At 42.9% G+C, this 20,454-nt stretch overlaps 1 protein-coding gene across 3 annotated transcripts in view; it reads left to right on the top strand.

Annotated features, from left to right (window-relative positions):
• The first annotated feature begins 846 nt into the window (after window positions 1-846).
• The window catches only part of LOC104684392 (protein ELYS), a 42,320-nt gene continuing 22,712 nt past the window's right edge, over window positions 847-20,454 (top strand). The window contains exons 1-11 of one of the 3 annotated variants that reach the window (XM_039568672.1): window positions 847-945; window positions 5,973-6,099; window positions 7,247-7,500; window positions 11,124-11,304; window positions 12,106-12,313; window positions 13,156-13,272; window positions 13,989-14,073; window positions 18,463-18,613; window positions 19,328-19,460; window positions 19,548-19,729; window positions 20,196-20,257. In XM_039568672.1, coding sequence (XP_039424606.1) covers window positions 5,979-6,099; window positions 7,247-7,500; window positions 11,124-11,304; window positions 12,106-12,313; window positions 13,156-13,272; window positions 13,989-14,073; window positions 18,463-18,613; window positions 19,328-19,460; window positions 19,548-19,729; window positions 20,196-20,257 — 1,494 coding nt within the window. In that variant the 5' untranslated portion in view covers window positions 847-945; window positions 5,973-5,978. The other 2 variants (XM_039568673.1, XM_019281259.3) reach the window with 2 other exon arrangements.

Genomic DNA, 20,454 nt, shown 5'->3' with positions numbered 1-20,454 from the left:
AAAGGAGTAGCATCTAGCACTTTTGACTTAATACTCACTTTTTCTCCTTTCAGTGACTAACATAAATTTTGTATTAATTTGTTGGGGTTTTACATATACTTTCTTATTAGAAATAACAGAAAAACTGCAGCTAAATAGCCTACCCCTTTAAAATCCTTTTAAATGGGTGACCTAATGACTGACCTTCCAGTACGTGAAGGGAACCTACAAGAAAGATGGACAGGGACTTTTTACAAGAGCATGTAGTGACAGGAGAAGGGGGAATGGATTCAAACTAAAAGAGTGTAGGTTTAGATTAGATAGTAGGAGGAAGTCCTTTACTGTGAGGGTGATGAGGCCCTGAAACAGGTTGCCCAGAGAGGTTGCGGATGCCCCACCCTGGAAGTATTCAAGGCCAGGTTGAAAGGGGCTTTGAGCAACCTGGTCCAGTGGAAGCTGTCCCTGCCCATGGCAGAGGGGATGGAACTAGATGATCTTTAAGGTCCCTTCCAACCCAAACCACTCTGGATTCAATTAAATCCAGATAGACTGGGAGGAAAGGGGAGAAGGGGGTGAGCGGCTCCTGCGGTGAGATGGACACAGGTAGGCAGGGCCAGCTTCCTCCCTGCCAGGGAGTTCCCCCTTGGCGGGGCAGGGGAGCAGAGCCGTGCCCACGAGGTCCGGGGCGGGGGCAGGAACGGGCTCTGCAGAGCGCTGGTTCTGCCGGCCCGGGAACTACAGCTCCCGGCGTACCCCGCGAGAGACAGCAGTCGACGGGGCGGGACCGGAAGCGGGTAGCGCGCGGCTCGCCGGGATTCGTAGTTGGAGGCGGCCGCCGCCACAGCCCAGGGCCGCGTCCCGCGCATTTGAAAATTCCCGCGGAGGCTCACGGCGGGTCTCGCGAGAACTCCGCCTGCCCCCCCCCCATCCCGTCCCGCCCCCCGCGCGGCGGAGTGAGCGAGCGAGGTGGGTGCGCGGGCGCGCGGGGCCGGGCCGGGCCGGGCCGTGTCGTGTCGTGTCGTGTCGTTGTCGCCGCTGCGGGAGGGAGATGGCACCGGCACCGGCACGTACCAGGAGCGCGGGCTCGGCTGGGCTGGGCTGGGCTGGGGGCAGCGGCGCGGACAGGAGGAGACGGCGGAGGTGGCGGCGGCGACCCCCGCCCGCCCGTTTGCCTTCGTTCCTCCCTTTCTTCCTTCTCCCCCGTACCAGCGGGTACCGGGCGCTCCCGAGCCGCATAGGCCGGCACCGCTGCTGGCGCAGCGCGGGCCCGCGGGGGCCTCGGGCGGGCCCGGCCGCCCGTCCCTTATGTAAGTGACCCCCGGGCTGCGGCGCCGTGTCCGCCGCACGTGCCCCGGCCCCCGGCGGCGGGGGAGGCCCCGGCGGTGCGGCCTGGGCAGCGCACATGGGAGGCTCCGCAGCCGGGAGGCTCCGCCAGGCTGGGGGGCGTGGGAGATGCGGCGGCTGCCGCCGGGAGCTCTCGCTACTGCCCGGCCACCCGCGCACGCCCTCTGTTCTCGCCCTTTCGGTCGTGTTTTTGGAGGGTTTTTCATTACTTTCTTCTAATTCCGCCTCCCCCTCCCCCGCCGTGCTTCGGGGTTGTATTCCATGAGGAGGCGGGAAATGCGGTCTGTGCGTAGAGCGGCGATTGCGGGACGAGGGATGGGTGCAGTTGGGAGGCCACAGCTTTAGAATAATCCAGTGCGATTTGTGGGGGTCTTTGGGTCTTTGCATGAAGCAAAACATCGCGGAGCAAAGTTGCTGCTGGCTTAAACAAAGTGCTCCGTGTCTTCCGTAATAAAGTGAGTCCGGGTGTGGAGCTTCTGCCGATAGAATGCTTGGTGTCAGTCTTTCAGGTCTAACGGTTGCTTCCTGATCGTGTGTAGGGGAGTTAAAGGAAATTGAGGGACTTGATTGTGTTGGGATGGCTCCACCCCGTTCGGGGTACAGGGCTGAGCGTGGCCGTGCAGGTGCCTTTGGAGGGCCCGTCAGTCTGGGTGATTGTGTCAGCCTTGGCTGGCAGCTGTCCCATGCATTTGGGCACACAGCTTTGGATCCTGGGGAGGACAGCTCCTCATTCGCGTGCTGCCTCAGCTCTCCTTCCTGCATCGATTTGCCTAGTGTTGGCTTTTTCAAGCGTGATCAAGCTTCTATTAATTTTGTGTCTTAGACCTAGTAAGGTGTTGGATATAGTTTTGGAAACAGTGGTGACAGGCCTTTCCTGCTGTGACACTGTTTTACTGGTGTGGTGGGGAGAATAGAATCCTTAAGTAGTTAGGAGAGAGTCACCGACCACCAGGGCCTGTTGCATGGGTTGCAGGTGTTTCTGCAGTTGATCTTGTCAGCTTGCTGGCTGTAAAAGCCTGTTGGAGAGTAACATGTTCCAAACCCATCTGGATACAGGCTTGGGCAGCCTGCTGTAGGTGGCGGCTTGAGCAGCGGGTTTGGAAGAGGTGCTCGCTTGTGATTCTGGCAGGTCTTTCTCTTCGATGTCATTCTGGAATTTGTGCTGGAAGGGACAAGTGGTGTGATGGCATACCAGTGCGGTATGCTGGAAGTGTCTTCCAAAATACAGTAGTAGAACAAAGGAGCAAATACAGAGATGAGAGATGGCAGCAAGGTCTCTCTTTGACGTCAGTGAAGTCAACGTGTCCTGTGAAATCTTGTCTTCAGCTGTGACTGACCATATTTTTAGCATTTTCTTCAGTGAGCTCATAACATTATTGGGCTTTTAAACTGATTTTCATGTAATACCATCCATCAAAACCAACATCTCAGAACTCTGACTTGGCTGTATGTAATTCTGCTTGAACATGCAATTTCTCTTTCTTTCTCTTTTTCATCCTCCCAAGCTTTTTAATCCAAAAATCTACGATATTCCTGTCTTTGGAAATAGTTCATGATGTTTGGAAGTTATAAGTACCTAGGGTGAAGAAGAATGGTCATTTTGGCAGGTTGCCCACAGGCTGCATTGCTGTAGGATACAGCGGGGAGGTTGAATTCTGGTTTATTCCTGAAAATGGAGTAAGCATGTGACATTTTACCCTAATCTGTTTTCTAACAGGCAGAAATAGGAATGTGATTGTAGTTATTGTTTCAAAGAGAGCAGAAATGCAGTTGCTATTGGATATATCTCTTAAAGGAAAGGCTTCATGCCTTTAATCTAGATCTAAGTATTCCCCCCTCCGTTTTGATTTCCTAGTAATTCTTGGTTTAACTTAGCAAAGTGATGCAAGGAAAACATCCTGATAGACAGGTCACTATATATTGTTCATAATTTGTTATGAAGTTTATCAGTCTTGTTCCGTGTCCTATTAAAAAAAAAAGTATTTAAAATGATCATTGCCTTACTGGAGGAAACCTGAGCATGCCTGGTGCTCTAGTATTTTCATTTTTTACAAAAATGGTTCAGGTCTTGGAGTTCTACTTATTTGATGGTTCTTACTGGTGTTCGTGGACTGATAAGCACATTTTTTTAATATTGAGGGCAGGAGTACACTGTGTCAATGTATGAGCTTTACATCAGGGAAGAATTCTTTTTGAGATGGTGGGGAATTTGGGATGGTGAGCAGTTTGTTTTTTAAACTCAAATCTCCCCAGTAGAGGATGTTTTAATTTGATTTACAATTTGGGCACACAAGTTTCTGTGCTCTTGGCACAGCAGGTAGGCAGTGACCCAGGCAGGGTCACTCAGGGTGACTCATGGAGAGCACACAGCTGAGAAGTTTCCTTGCATGCTCTTACCTGCCCTACTGGAAGATACTTGTTAACTCTTTTCTTAAAGCTATCTTGCTGTTATTGTGGTGTATTTTATTAACAATCATTTACTTACCACACAGACGTTCTCCATGCCTATTTACAAAAAAAAAAGATTTTTTTATTCACTACAATAATTCTGGAATTTTGTGCACTTCTCTAAAATTCCTTAATATATGTTGTCAGTCAGTGCTTTGTCAGGTTGGAGAAATGGGCTGACAGGGACCTTAAGCAGTTTAATAAGGGGAAGTGCACAGTCCTGCACTGGGGGAGGAACAACCCCAGGCACCAGTATGTGCAGGGGCCTGCCCGGCTGGAAAGCAGCTTGACAGAAAAGGCTCTGGGAGTCCTGGTGGACACCCAGTTGACCGTGAGCCAGCACTGTGCTCCTGCAGCAAAGAAGGCTGGGGGTATCTTGCCTGGGCTGCATGAGGAGGAACCTTTGCTAGCAGGTGGAGGGAGGTGATCCTTCCTCTAGTACAGCACTGGTGAGGCCTCATTTGGAGTGCTGTGTCCAGGTCCAGGCTCGCCAGTCTCTCAAGAGAGATGAAGGTACTGGAGGGAGTGCATCAAAGGGCTGCAAAGAGGGTTAGAGGAGATTGGAACAGCTCTTCTCTGAGGAAAGGCTGGGAGACTGGGACTGTTCAGCCCAACAGAGAAGGGAAGGCTCAGGGGTTCTCATCAGTGCACATAAATACCTGAAGGGAGGGTGTAAAGCAGATGGAACCAAGAACATTCCAGTGGTGCCCAGTGACAGGAACACAAGCACACACTGAAACATTTCAAAGATGCTATTCACCAACCAGATGTGTCTGAATTAGTAGTTGGTGTTACGGGTTACTCCTAAAATATATCCACTAAATTGCAATTAAAATAAGCAAGAATGCTGGTCAAATTGTGAGGCCTTTTACTCTCTGGAGCCCCTGGATACAGTGCAGAAGTTGTCACTTGAAACTGATGGCAAGTACCAAAAAAGAAACTCAGCAGAACTACTGCAAATAAGTTGTCCCACTTGGAACCTGATCTGTGCTAGTAGTGAATGCTGGCAGTGGTCAGGCTGGCTGGCTGCAGCAGTGTCCTGCAGTACTGGCTTTGCCATCAGCAACATTTTTGTCAAAATGTTGACCTGTGCTTAGTGCAGGACCCTGACTTACCCTTCCTGTGTTTCACATGCTCGTTGTTGTCCTGCTGGCAGCAGATACAGGGATGCAACCCAGCACTAGTGACCTGTGTATAATATCTTGAGATACCACGAAGAAAGCAGTACTGTTTGAACAAGACAATTGAATTTGTATTGTCTTTCAGAGGCCTTTTCTATAAGCCAGATGACTTGCAAAACATAGATACTTAAAGTAATTTGTATTTCCATGCATATGGATTATCTCATATTTAGCCACCTATTTAATCCTGTAAATCAGTTCAGCTCTTCAATTTTTCCACAAGAAAAAGTCTGTCTTGACACACTGAAATGTGAACTCTTGTGGAGTACCTGTATGGGTGTGAAACTGTCTGAGAGGCCTAGAAATTTTTTGTCTAATACTGCAGAGATGTGATAAGGAAAGGCAGTAGGAAGGAAGGGACTGGAATAAAGAATATGACTATTTCAGTAGAGAAAAACCAAGTAGTTTGAAGTGCTGTGTTACATTTACCTCTTAAGTGTATGGAAAAGTACTGCTAATTGATGTGCTATGAAAGTCAGTATTGCTTGAAATTAACAGCAGTATGTTTTCTGGAAGAATTTGAGGATGAATTTAGTAAAGAACTTTGTATTCCTGAATGTCAAAACTAAGCATGCAAAAAGTAGACAAGACATGGCTGATCTGTGACATCTATTAGAAGACAATTGACAACAAGTAATAAAGTATTACATCAAGGGAAAGGGCAGAGAGTTATACCTCTTACTGAGAAGCTTTTTAAAATGTGATTTTTCTGAGATCACTTTTTGCTTACCTGGATGAGTAAGCTTGAACTCGGTGTGTTGTTCTCTTTCCTACTATTTATCTTGTCCATCCTTCTATGTCACTTTTTGTTGATCTCAGAGGCATCAGAAAAGCACAAGATTCTCCTTTTGCTCTGCTGTGAGATGAAAAACTGTCCTGAGTTCCATTTTTTTTAAGCAGAAAGAGCTACAGATGATGTATAGGAGATTTGTCACTGCATACTGATGAAGCTTGGGTCAGTCTCAAAGATATTTATGGCTGACGAGTCTTTCTTTTTGCCTTTTTTTCCTTTATTTACAGTGAAGAATGCGAGACCTAACGGCTCAGGTAACGAGCAGTCTGCTGCAGTTTCCAGAGGTGACTGTTCAGGCACTTGGGGAAGATGAGATCACCCTAGACTCTGTGCTGTGTGGGAAGTTTTCTGGAGGTGAGCATTTTCCTTTAAATTTGGTTCTGGTATAAAGGGTCATAACATCAGGTTGATTCTGTTAAATAAAATGCATCAGATTCTGATAGCGCTAAAAGGATATTTGAGCAGTTAGAAATGCTAAGCATTGAAATTGCAACAGCCTGCTCCAATCTACTGAAGTAGATTAGTGTGCTGTTAAAATAATTTAGCTGACCATGCCCTCCTCAGTTGTGAATGAAATAGGAGACAGTTTTCAAAGAAGAGATAGTGTTGTTTTGGGATGGATTTCTTTCTACCAGCTCAAGCTCTGCGTCCATCATAACATCCCATGCAGAAATAGTTACAGAGATGCAATATGCTCCTTTTTCTTCTCTAGTCTAAATAAAATATGGGAAGAAGAGGACAGCTCTGTTAAGCACTGCCCGTGTATTTCCAAGGTATTTAATAGGATGCAAATGAGGACCCAGTGAGAGTTGCTGAAAGCAGCTAAGCAGATTAGCTAGCTGACTTTCTAGGTGATCTGAAGGTAGAGCTGGATGCCTGTCTGGATGTCTGGGCTTGTGTTAAGACCAGATAGAATCTTACCTACCTGACTGTAAGTGCAGTAATGGAGCTGATCCTTCCTTTGAGCTTGATGTTCTCCAGTGAAGGAACAAGTGTTAAATTCTTCAGTGAAACAACACTTGTTGAAGTGTAAAAGTTGAAATGCAGTGCCCATTTGAAGATAATTTCCTGTCCAAATCCCTGCCCAGAGTAGTCACGTGTCAAGCAAAATTCTTAAACTGGAAATGAATTGGTTTAGATGGGCTGTATTTGAAGTGTGCTTTGAGACTTGTGTTCCTGTACATATGTAGGTGTTTTCTAGCAAAAGCAAGGCAAGTATGATGTACACGCTAGAGATCAGTCTATTGTAATCTTTATCCCAAACAGTCAACGTTCTTGAGTGCAGGAATGACAAGTACAAATGCAAAGGAACGGGGTTATTAATTTTAGGATGTACTGGTTGAGGGCTGCAATGGGTGATTTAAAAGCATTGTCCAGAAGTAGGTAGTTCGGTCTTCCTCCCTTTGACGCGTTTGAGGGAAAGGCGCAATGACAGCGGCCTCGCTGTTGTTGCAGTTCCTCTGCTGGGGATTTGTTCAGTCATGTTTCTTTTCCCTTGCAGGCAGAAGTGGCCTGGCGTGGCTGGCGTGTGGCCCTCAGCTGGAGGTGGTGAGCTCTGTGACGGGAGAGCGGCTCTCTGCGTATCGCTTCAGCGGAGTGAACGAGCAGCCTCCCGCTGTTCGCGTGGTGACCGAGTTTTCTTGGCAGAAGAGGACTGGACTCCTGGTTGGGTTGGAGGAAGCAGAGGGAAGTGTTCTCTGTCTCTATGACCTTGGGATCTCAAGAGTGGTTAAAGCAGTTGTTCTTCCAGGAAGGGTATGTATCTTTTTGGGGAAACAAAGATTTTGTGTTGTTTGGTGCTGCATAATCCTGCTTGAGGAAAAGGTCTTGTGCATCGCTTTGTAGGACTTACACTTTTTATATTGCATTAACGTATTGTCAATTCGGTGTATCCAGTCAAGAGAGCCTTGATGTAGAATCTTGGACTTAGCAATAGCATTATCTTTTGAGTTTACTGATAGTAAAAAAAATTCTGTAGAGCCCATAGTGACTTAATTCTCTTCTTTTACAAAAAAAGGCATTGCAAACTTCTTTTTTTGTCAGAGCAAAAAAGAAAACCCCAGTTAGGGTGTCTGTAATATACTTTTTCTGAACAGCTAATTTCTGTCAGAAATACTGTCTTTAAACTATCTCAGACTCCCATCATTGTGTTGTTAATGACTTTGACACATTCCCCTCAATCTCAGACTAGGAAGCAGAACAAATTTTTCCTTTAATTTAGGATTGGAAGAAAGATTTTAGTGAGTTATCTGTCAGATTGTTGGCAGATATACTTTGTCTGCAGTCCTTGAATCTCTGCTTATTGAATAAAGTGTTTGTGTAGATGGGATACAGTGGTGTAATGTTGCTAATTTTTTCTGCCTTCTGTAACCCTTGAACTCAAATGATGTAGTATCCCTGTGTCTCATTATTGTAATGGAAACAAGTATCAGATTAAGTTATCAGAACATTAACATTGACTGTGTTTTCATCACCTTAATCTGCAACAAATAAATACTTATTTACTGCTCAGCTTTCCTGAACATTATTTGGTTTGACTTGCTAGAATACAGGTGGAAGTGTGCTTACTAGTAGTAAGCATTTGTGGTGTGGTAACTTTAAAGATACAAGTCGGGTCAGTGTTTCAGTGTGTTGTTTTGCTATCTGCACGGGTTTTAGAGGGAGAGGCAGGCTGCGTGCTAGCATAAACATATAATCAGTAAGTAAATTATGTTCTGATAAGTGATGTTGGTGTGTTAGATTTTATTTCTTCTATCTAAGTAAGCTAGGAAAGGTTAAGAAGTAAGGATTAGGTCGTGTCGAATCTGTATCTACAGAAGTGTTTTGAAATAGAAGCTATTTCCAACAATCAGTTGTATTAGAGTTGTTCTATACCACAAAAACTGATTCAGGAGCAAAGATGATGAAGCCCTGCAGGAAAGAGTTGGCTGTTGTGTGATGAAGGGTATGAATTTTGAAATAAAGCCAAAGCTGCTCTGAAAGTTTTGCTCTTATGCCCTGAAAGCTTTTGATTACAAGTGTGTTTGGTCTGTTGCTTTCGTTTTGCTTCCTATGTCTTTGATATTGCATTAGTTAAGTCAGCATAGTCAGGACACAGGTATTGCTAATTGGACTGTCAACTCTCAGACTGTGAGTGGGAGTAAGGGTAAGCAAAAACAAGTAGATAAAACTTCCACTTGGCTGCTGTCCATATGTTTTGAATTCTTTCAGAAACTCATATTTGCATATTATGTAATGTATAGTTTGGGGGGGTTGATATGCCTGAATGTTTCTCTGCTTTTCAGATTGATTATTTTTAAAGGTAAAATGTGGATCTTAATGTCACTTTCTACAGTTTTGTCATTACTCTTTTAAACCTTTAATGAGCAGCATGTTTTCAGGACTGTTTTCTCAATGGATATAACTGTGGACAGCTAAGTTGTACAGTTTAACACTAACTTAGAGCAATTCTGCTCCTAGGTGTCAGGTTGTTAGTGTACTAATACAGGGTGCTTATTGTGACGGTGTGACTGCCTTTTAGTGTAACAGTGGATGTTGAATCATTCAGAGAATACAGAGGTGAGTTAAAGAACCCAAACTCAGGAGCTTAGAAAGAATTTTAGCATAATGGCTGTGAGTGTCTCTCAGTGCCCTCTGGATATATAAAATGCAGCAGAAAACTGAAAATGTTGACGAGTATGATTTGAACTGGATTCTGAATTAAAAACATGAATTACATTGAATTGGTTTATAACAGTTGCATGTTTAAGAACTGTCGTGTGGTATTTTCCCAATTTTTCCCGGTTTCTATGAGGCAGAAGGGCAGCATTCAGATTCAGTGAGCTGAGAAAAGTTTTCTTTGTTCTTTCCCAGAATGAGCTGGCAGTACACTAGGAGAATAGGAAAAAGCAGTGCATAGCATAGTGGAAAAATATGTCATTTCAGGAGCGTCTACATGGAAAATAGAAGTAACCGGGGAACATTTTTGGAAGACTCTATGCAAAACTAGTAAAGATTCATTTGGAGCCAGTTGTACAATGAAAAAAATACCTTGAAAAGAAGTTAGAAGCAACACTTGAACCTTGGCTAACTGTGCAGCAAGATGTGTCCTGTATTTCCTCATCACAGTCACCAAGACTTGGAGCTCAAGAATCTGAGTAATCAAAATACTTTTGCTAGTCCTCTGAGCAGCAGAGAAGATTGGAGATTTAATTTGAATCATAAAAATTCTGACAGAAAACCGAGTTTCCTAAATAACTATAGGTACTTCTAAGATTGGAATTCTTGTGTCCAAGGTAAAAGGTGAATTGTGTAGCAGATGTCCAGGCAGTGCAGTCATAAGCAAATGCTTGATATGGGAGAGGAGAAAACTTCAGGGGGCTTAAGGGTTTGGATATTTTCCCCCACTTCTGGGGGTAAATTACCTCCCAAAAAAGATGGACTACCTTGTGATGCTCACTACTTTGCTTTGTTTTCAAACGTTTGTTGTTGCTGTAAAGCTGCCTGTTCTCATGGTGCTGCATTTGTAAGAGGCCAATCGATAGCCCCTGTTCTTCTGTTGTCCAGCTTTAGTGCAGGAGCCTTGGTGTGCTTGGGTCTCTGCTGGAGCAGTCAGTATTGTGCTGGGTGTGCTGTGGGTGCTGAAGGGTCTTCACCTTGTCCTGAGGTTGTGGGGACTGCTTGTCCTGTCCGGGAGCAGAGAGAGCTCGTGCCTCAGGCTGAGCAAGTTCCTGTTTGGTCTGTTGCTGTTGGTTTAGGCTGCCTTCTACAGTTTTCCTTCCCATCTGTGACAGTGCTGGCACGCATTTAAAATTTTTGTTGGATATTATGAGTCAAAGTGAGGACCAGCATAGATTTTACTAAGCCAGCATCTCCCTCCAAGCCTTTCTAGGAATGTTTCATTCCCATGGAAATGGTGTGTCTGCTGTGGCCCATGGCCACTGCCTTGTTTGCCTTGCAGCCCTGATTTATCCTGTGAAATGTTTGGTAAAGAGGACCTGGACTGTATCACAGTGCTGATGGGCTGTGAGCAGTGGAAGGACTAGATTTAGCTTTGTCTTTCTTACTTAAGTCCCGTACATACAGTAAAGCTTCTAGCATGTAATTGATTTCATGTGTCTTCTCAGATGTAATTATTTCTAAGTAGGAAATGGAAACTGGTAAGCTGTAAAGACAGAATGGGCCATTTAAGTGGAGAGAGCTTTCTTTCTATGATTTTCCTTTTTGCTTGGTATAATTGGGAACAATGCTTTGTTTTTAAGTCTTACGAACCTGTATTTACTTTCCTATTTCTGATGTGGTAATGCTGGCTTCACTTCTGAGTGAATTGAGCTTCCCTTCTGAGTGATTACTCTTGAGCTTGTCAGAAGAGCTTTGCTGTTGACTGCAGTTTCCCGCAGGTGACTGCCATCGAACCCATCAGCAGTGACGGCGGAGCCAGTGTGAGCACCCGGCACCTGCACCAGAGCCTGCGATGGCTCTTTGGAGTGGCAGCGGTGGCTACAGACGTTGGCCATGTCCTTCTGGTTGACCTTTGTTTGGATGATTTATCTTGCAGTCAGAATGAAGTAGAAGCATCGGGTAAGCTGCAGTTTTTAAACTTGAATTTAGAAGTAAGAAAATTTGTTTCTTTTCAAAAGCCAGCATGTATCCCAGTGAAGATCCCAGCGTGCTGACTGACTGCTGACATTTCTGACACTGCTGATTGCAGATGGCAGTTTGGCATTGTGTGGTCCTGAACTGATCAAAAATTGGGAGTGGCTCAATACCCCTCCTGCTGTTAAGAACACCTCTTGCTGCCCAGATCCCTTTGTCCCTATGATTCGTACCAGTGGGATGTAGGAATTTTTCCATCTGAGTCCATGCAGCTGCCTGATAGGAAGTTGTGTCAGAGGTACCATATTTCTTGGGAGCGTTCTCCTGTTTCCATTAATGACTTTGGGCAAATTTTAGGCTTGTGTTTTGAAATAAATCTGGTTTATCAAAAGCCCTGCATTTGGGTGAATGAATACTGCAATTTGTGTCTTCAGATTGTGCCCACTGTTTTGGGTGTTGTAAGAGTGGCTTCAGGAGTTCATGTCCCTTCAAATAGCTTCATCATGAGGCCCAAACTCCTGATTTATAGAGTCCAAGCAGAATTTGTCTAGAAAGGTTACAGTTGTACCCAGTTTTGAAATAGGATTGAGAATACCTGTCCCATTGGAGAGTCCTTCTTTTCTCTGAATAGGTGCAGAAACAGAAATAGCAAAAAAGGTGTTGCAGCAATGGGTGTTTTGCCTGGGACAGTAGAATTAGATTATACACACTGTATAATCCCATCAGTTCCAAATGCAGCTGAAGTGGCATAATACATTCATTTCTTGCCTGCTTTTATGTGTGTAGATCTAGAAGTTGTCACTAGAATTCCTGCTGAAGTTCCACAGAGAAGAGAAGCTGTGACCAGAGAAGGGAGGCATCTCTGTTTTCAATTACGAAGTCCTTCAGGAACAGCAGTATCAACCCTGTGCTACATAAGCAGAAGCAACCAGCTCGTTGTGGGTTTTTCTGATGGCTACTTGTCACTATGGAATATGAAAACTTTGAAGAGGGAGTAAGTAATACTTTCCACTAGGTCACACTTGGAGGTGTAGTGGTCTCAATTTTTTGTTTCAGGAAGTGCTGCAGTAGGGCTGTGATAAAACTGGTTTTTTTAAGTCAGTTTGTTCTGTCCAGGAGTATTCAGTAAAACTATGCAATGTGTGTATTTCCAGGTATTAGAAAGGATTTTTCAGAACCAGGTACTGCACTTAGGCTGAAGTTACTGAAAGCCTTCATTATGTAAATAATGTGATTTTGGTGATAATATTTTTTAAAGTGTCCATGATGAAACTAGTGCGACATGGTAATTCAATAGCTGATCTGTGTCTGAAAGCATATTCTTTCCTACATTTCAGTCTTAATGGAAATTGGTGGTGGACTCATTCCAAGGCAAGGGTGCATGCAAATGAAAGATTGTTTGGAAGCCTTGGAGTCAGTATAAGGGACGTGTAATTTTATAAGCGATAGTAAAATTTAGAGGTGATTTTAAATCTGCCACTTAAAATATCTGACCACATTCGGATAGGGGTTTACGTAAGGAAATCTACAGCACCTCACCGGAAACTACATATGTGTTATGGATGAATTATGGATGCATAAATAGACAGTGGACCATAATTAGATGCCAAGAAAAGATTGTGAAGGTACAGCTGAAGTTCAGAAGTTGGGAAGACAAATACTTAAGAAGTAGTGGCTTGTCAGTCATCAGTTGTTTAAGATGGAAGTACAACCTTCTGCACTTTGAGGATAAACGTGCAAGGTGCTTTTTTCCCCAGAAGATGCCTCTACCCTTCTACAAACAGCTAGAGCCAGCAGGCTTTTTTTCTTTATCATTTTTTTGTTTTAAACCTGTAGGCACCACTCTCAGCTTGAAGGAGGAAGGATTCCTGTCTATGCAGTTACTTTTCAAGAGCCTGAGAATGATCCTCGCAATTGTTGCTACTTGTGGGCTGTTCAGTCTACACAGCAAAGGTGAATAAAATCTTGCCATAAGTCACTGATCTTTTTTTATAATACTTGTTCACATTCAGTTGATATCTGTGTATTCATTTTGTTCATTTAACTGTACAGGAGATGAAAAGTATTAAGCTTACAGTGCAGTTTTTTCAGGATTTTTCACTTGTGGAGAGGGGTCGACTCACTCCTACCTTGTGAAAGAAGGCAAAGGAACAGTGCCTATATTTTTGTGCTTTCAGTCTTAAATGATTTCCCTTGTTTCTTGATGACTGCTTCAAGATTTGTTTGGTATTCCCATCATGATATTCAGTACCATTTAAAGTGGTTTAGGCTGCAGATGCAGAACAGTAAACATCATCAGCAAGCTACTTAATCAGCCCAGCTGTTCATAGAGTGGTAGTCTTCTTAAGTTTGACTTTAAAGCAGTTTTCATGGAGAATGCTTTACTGTTGTGAGTGATTTCCAGCAATTCGGCAATTTTTTTCTCCATACTGCATATTAAAGCTTTCCAATGATGTAGTTAGCATTGGCCCCTGAAGCTGCTAGTGTCAAAATTTCCTGCTTTCTGTTTTACTGGCTAAATGTGACCAATTTTCATGTTTTGGGAAGCAGTGTTTTTCTTTTCAGCAAGAGCATGCTCTTAAGTAAGTTTCAGCCTAGATCTAATAAAATGCTAATGAGGATTGTAAAGCCTCTTTGTAATCAAATCTCCTCATTTATACCTTTTTCAGTGAAGGTGATGTTGTGAGTTTACATCTGTTGCAGTTAGCATTTGGTGACAGAAAACGTCTGGCATCAGGACAAGTCATGTACGAGGTAAGACAGGCCTATATGTGAGAAGATGAAAATAGTAATTTTGTCTAAGTGAATATCAGTTAAGTTGACCAGGTTAATATTTACGATGACAGATCAGTGAGACTAAAGAAAAAATGTCTTTTGATGAGTCTCTGTAGGCATTGTTTGGTCCATACTTTTCAAAACAAGTCATAGAATCATAGAGTAGTTTTGGTTGGAAGACCTTAAATATCATCTAATTCCAGTCCCCTGCTATGGGTATGGATGCCCCCCACTAGATCGGTTCACTCAGGGCCCCATCCATCCTGGCCTCGAACACTTCCAGGGATGGGACATCTGTAGCATCTCTGGGCAGCCAGATCTCCAGATCCTCACCACCCTTACAGTAAAAAATTTCTTCCTAACATCTAATCTAAATCTCTCTCCTATTTTAGTTGAAAACCCCTTCTCCTTTGTCCTATCACTATCTGCCCTTGTAAAATGTCAGTCTCCCTCTTTTTTACAAGCTCCCTTTTAAGTGCTGAAAGGCTGCACTGAAGTCTCCCAGCATGAGGTTGGACTATTGGGCTGTGAGTGCATACTGCTTCTTGTCCACTAGCACCCCCAAGTCCTTGGCAGGGCTGCTCTCAGTCATTTCTCCTGGTCTGTAGTCATGTCTGGGATTGCCCTGTTCCAGGTGCAGCACCTTGCACTTGGACTTGGAGACCTTCATGTCACGAGATTCTCATGGGCCCCCCTCTTAGGCTTGTTGAGGTCCCTCTGGATGACATCCTGGCTTTCTGTTTAGTCAGCTGCACTTTTCAGCCTTGTGTAATCTGCAGACTTGCTTACGGTGCACTTGATCTCACTGTGTCATTGATGAAGACACTGCAGCGCACTGGTCCCCACACAGGTTTCTGAGGGACACCACTCAACATCGGCCTATGCCTGGAGATAGAGCTGTTTGCTACAACTCTTTGGCTTGTTCCATCCAACCAATTCCTTATCCACTGCATAGTCCACCCTTCAAATCTGTCTCTTCAATTTAGAGATGGTGATGTTGTGTGGGATTGTGTCAAAGACCTTTTAGAAGTCTAGGTAGGTGACATCAGTCAGTCTTCCCTTGTCAACTCTTGCAGTCACTCCATCACAGACAGTGACCAGATTGGTCAGACACAATCTGTCTTTACTGAAGCCATACACTTTCATACTGCAGTGTCGTGTGTTCCAACTAGATTCATGTGCAGAGAGCCCCTATACATTCAATTCCTGAAGAGGAAATGGCTGTTACAAATGAAATTACTCAATTTAAACATCACATGAATGGCATATAGGAAGAGAAGGCAGGGCTTTGTTGAATAGCTTTGTGTTACCGAACTGTAGATTTGAGGAAGCATCTGTCTGTCTCCCTTTCTTAAAATATGGTCATGTATAAATCTTATAGATTTCTGATCTCTGTTTTATAATCTTGTTTTTCTTTTAAGCTCTGTCAGCCTGACTTCAAATACACCTACAAAAATACCTACAATGTCTCTTCAGTCTTGATTCTGAAACTCAATAGTTTTAAGGATGATTCTTTTTTACTTTTTGGCTGGGTTGTCTCTGAAATCTACTCTTAAAGCCAGCAAAAGATATAAATGCAATGTAGGGTGGTATGATTTGGTCAGAAGAGTCTCCGTAAATTTTTAGAACTGGTTCCAGAGATGCTGTGGTATAGAATAGATAAAATATAGAAGAGATATTATTAGGTCTCAGATATCTGGCAGAGATGGGAGGCACCTGTAGAATTTTAATTCCATTCAGCAGTATGCACAAAACTCTTCCAAGATCTTTTTAGTGGGAAAGTAATCTTAATTCAGAGTAAGTCTTTCCTCCTATTTGGCACTTGCTCTTGTATGTTCTCAGTAGTACAAAATGAAATTGAGGTAATCCATGGATTACCTTGGACTGTGGTTCAAAGACTTTTTTACAGGGACTTTGAGTTTTGAATTTTTTGGAATGAGTTTAAATTTTGTTCTTTTTTTCCTTTTATCTATAGGAAAGCGCCTTCCTCATTTGGAAGTGTTGCTTTTGAACAGATAGAGGTTAGGTGTTTGGAGAAGGTCGTGTTTCTTTAAAACCTGTCCTCTGTCATGGTGATGAAGTAGAAATACCTTCAAGTGGTTCAACATGTCTGAATATGCATGTCATATCTTCGTGTGTGGTTTTTTAATGACAAAAATACACAGTGCTCTAGAGGAACAGAGCACCCTGTTTGGGGGTCTTTTGTGTGTGTGTGGCGTTTTTTTTTTAAAACAGCTTTCATTGCGGTTCACTCCTGCATCTTGTGCTCTGAGCACTTTGGCAGGTTGATAGGAGAAAGTTTCTTTAATCTTCTCAAGATTCACTTTTGAATTTCTGTTTTGTTTTATCCTCTTTTAAAAGTTTTTTTTAGCTACAGTCTTAGCAGTGACAAAGACAATACCTTTTCCTATGTGCTGCATTGGGAAAAAAGCAATTGTCTCTATTTCTCTCGTGGCTACTACTTTTTCCATCTGAACAATTTGATGTTAAAGTGTGGGACCTTTAACTATTTGGTGGTTATTCATCTTGGTTGTCTTACTTTTCTGAACAAGATGTGACAAATGTCAGTTTGTACCTCAGAGGGTTGAAATATTTCATCAGCCTTTAAAAATGGATCTACTAGAAATTCCAGTTGATACTCCTTAAAAAAAACACACAAAGCGATTAAAAAATGTTATTGTGTTTGTGACTTGGAAAACCTGTGGTGTAGTTAAAGTAAGACTTGGAACCCTCTACAGGCTATACAACCAGTAGTACATTCACAGGCTTATCAGTGGTGTCAGGCACCATTCCCTGGATCTGAGATCTTTTCCTTCCCTGCTGTTTCTGCTTCCCCATGATGAGTGTGTTGAAAGATTGCAAAAGGAGCCAATCTTAGAAGGCTGTTGAGGAGAGCTGAACATCTGCACCCTCTGAGGAGGAAAGACAGGTTCTTCAGCTGGCTTCCAGATAAACCACTTGCATGTGTAGTTTCATGCTGAGATCTGATAGCATCTACTGCCAATAATCCCTCCCCAAAGGATGCATCAGGACAGGATCTGTGCTCTCCAGTAGACACTTAAGTCTTGGATTACTTCTTGTGGTCATAGATTGGTCAGTATGACATGATGGCTCTCTGCCTACATGACTGAATCAAGCTTCTTGTTGGTCTTCAGTGACAGCAAATTTAAGAGTTGTCCTATTCACCAGGCCAAGCTTGAGTAAATGAGGAGAAATTAATCTACTGCTGCTTCTTGTTCACTGAGTAGAAGTCACAGTATCTTGAAACACTTGTCCCCTTACATCAGTGCTTTACGTCCCAGGAATCAGACTCGAGGCCATGAAAGCTTGCACTTTGTATTACGGTAAAAGTCACAAATGGAACTTCTGAAATGCGTGGCACTGTGTTTTTATAAACGTGTCCAACTTGGGTCTCCATTGTCTTCAAGGCTTGCTTAAATCTGCTCAAGTAAGAAAACTGAAAGATACGCTGAAATTAGGCTTTCAAAGGCCTTTTTTATATCATCTCAGCAGCTGCTGTATCTTGTGGATCAGTTCATGGTCATGGAGCATATCCTTAACTTTGTCCTGCACAAGGCTTGTGTATAGTCTCTACGTTGATACCAGAGTCTGACCAGTTCAACTCCTTGGAAAACTGTCCCATTTAACTGGTCTGGAACATCATAACTTAGTATCTTCTATGCACTAGAGTTCCTTAACTTAGATTTGCTTGCCGCAGTGTGGAAAATTTAAAGTATGCGGCTTTGGCTAGGAAATTGTCTTCAGCAGGAACTATTTGGTATTATTTTTCTCCTTCTTCTCTGCACCAACTTTGTGTGGGTGTGCCTCTTCATGTATGAATGACAGCTGAAATTTCTAGTCATTAAAATTAATGCTGGACATATTTATGGAATTTTCATGCTTTATCTTGTGGAACTGTCCTTTGGAACGGTGAATTTCTTGTTCAGGACATGATCTCTTTTAAAATTGGTTTTAGTGATTAGTTATCCTACAGTGAAGGTGAGGTTCTTTGCTTAGGCTTCATGTTAGTTTTTCAAGGAGATGGTTTGGATTTTTCTTGTCTACCCTGTATATATCTGTTACTTCCAAAGTTCCTGAATAAGATAGTGTGGACTGTGCATGCCTCAGAGCAAAGTTTTGCTAAGGAATTGATAGTTTTTGAAAATGTGCAAAGCCTTTTCAGCCAAACTTACCTGCTCCAGTTTGAAACTTAATTCTCTTGAATGTCAGATGTAGTTTTTATTTGCTATCAGAAATAAGTTCATTGGAAATAAACAGTACCATATACATGTTATATTAGATATATACTTTCTTTCATAGTAGATCTAATGAAAATTACCGTCTTTTTTAATTTTTTTTCCTGCCCAGGGTTTGGAATATTGTGATGAAAGGTACAGTTTAGACCTCACTGGTGGAATCTTTCCCTTGAGAGGGCAGACCAGCAATACTAAATTACTCAGCTGTCAGACCATAGAAAAGTTTCGCAACCATGCTGACAGAGAGGATAGCATTAATGAAGGTTTGTTCTGATGTCCCTGTTTGGTTATTCTAAACTACATGATTTGGGAATCTAAGCTGTTCTATACTCACAGACTTAAAGTCTTAAATATTCGTCTAGCTGACCTTGTTGGGCTTATTTAAAAAGAATCGCTTGCTTAAGTTCTGTGGGACTTTTTTATCCCTCTGGACATCATTCTTTAAGGGAAAAAATAAGTTTTATTTTATGTTTGCTGGGATGCTAGAGCAGTATATGGGGTCATCTGTATAATACTGGTCAGTCAATTTGTTCTGGCAGTTGTCTTCATTGCACAGTAAGATCAATCTGTCTGGTGCTTAGGAATGTTACCTGATTTTTTTTTTTTCTTCTCCCTGATCAAACATATGGCTTGGCTGCATCCATTTAGCACCTGGTCACTAGTGGTGTTCCCCAGGGCTCAGTACTGCAGCCAGGTCTATTTGGTATCTTTTTTAGATGATCTGGAGGAAAACCTTGATTAGCTAATAATTGTATGTTTGGTTTAGAAAGGATACAATTTGAACAAGAAAAAGAGGCAGTATGACTAAAACCTATCACATGGATGTTTGCTATTCTGTATATTGTTTTTATCATTGTTAAGAAAGAATTATGTTTCATGGGTGAAATAACAGAATTAAGCCAAAGCAGAAAGTAATATTTTAAAAACACCAGATCTCATATTTTCTACAACAAGAAACAATGTCTTCTCTTTGACAGTAATCTCTCCTGACACCAGTGTATCAATCTTCAGTTGGCAAGTGAATACCTATGGTCAGGGAAAACCATCTACTTACTTGGGTGTGTTTGACATCAATCGCTGGTATCATGCTCAAATGCCAGATTCACTGAGGTAGGTTTTAGTTAAGTTGCTTTCAATATCCCTACAAAGGATTAATTTGAAAGTCTCTGTTGAGCTTATGCACTTGTTTTCTTTAAGGCCAGAAGAATTCCGTCATGATTGCCCCTATTTTGCACTGTGGTCACTGGATCCTGTAATAAGCATGACTTCTCCAAACCTCATTTTGGATATTCTGGTACACGAGCGTAGTCTAAGTCGGGGGGTTCCTCCTTCTTATCCACCACCTGAACAGTTTTTCAATCCAAGCACCTATAATTTTGGTAGGTATTTCAGTGCTTTTCATTTGAATAGTGACAAGCTTCAGTTGAGGTCAAATGCCACTTAGGGGTTCTCCTTCTTGTTCATTGTTTGTCACACAAAAACCAAACCAAACAACCCCCACAAACCTTCTCCAACCTGGTTACCTGTCCTGACAAGGTATTTAGCTTGTGCAACATATCTGACAGGCTGCTGACTTTTGGGTTTTGGGGCTTCTGTAACACAGCCTGGGAAGGGGTGATGGTCATAAAATGAAATGACTTGGAGCTGAGGCCCAAAGCACAGCATCTGGGTGGCACTGGAGCTTAAGTTTCTACGGTCAGACAGTAACTACTTTTTAAAGAAAGTTTGTAGGTGGTCTGCTGAAGGCAAGGGCTGCTTGAGGTTTGTCTTTCCAGAGGGCACTATTGAAGAAGCACAAACTGGTGATAAGGTAACAATGTCTGTCAAACGTTCTTGTTTCTGCAGATGTTACGTGCTTGCTCAGCTCGGGAGTTGTTCACATGACTTGCACCGGCTTCCAGAAGGAGGTGACTTTTTTGCTGTATCTCTGTTGAGACTGTCCAGAGATGAACCTTTTCAAGCTTCTCTCTTGCAGTGCTTTGAGTGTCAGAGACCACTTCATGCTCACACAGCCCATCCACATGCATAACTGCAGTCACATCCTGCCAGTTTCATGCAAATAGTGCTGTTCTAGGGAGGCAGAGCAGGGATTGAATGGCTGGAA

This window comes from Corvus cornix, chromosome 3 (genome assembly GCF_000738735.6).
Source record: "Corvus cornix cornix isolate S_Up_H32 chromosome 3, ASM73873v5, whole genome shotgun sequence".
Lineage (NCBI taxonomy): Eukaryota > Metazoa > Chordata > Aves > Passeriformes > Corvidae > Corvus > Corvus cornix.
This window is presented reverse-complemented; position numbering and strand designations above follow the sequence as displayed.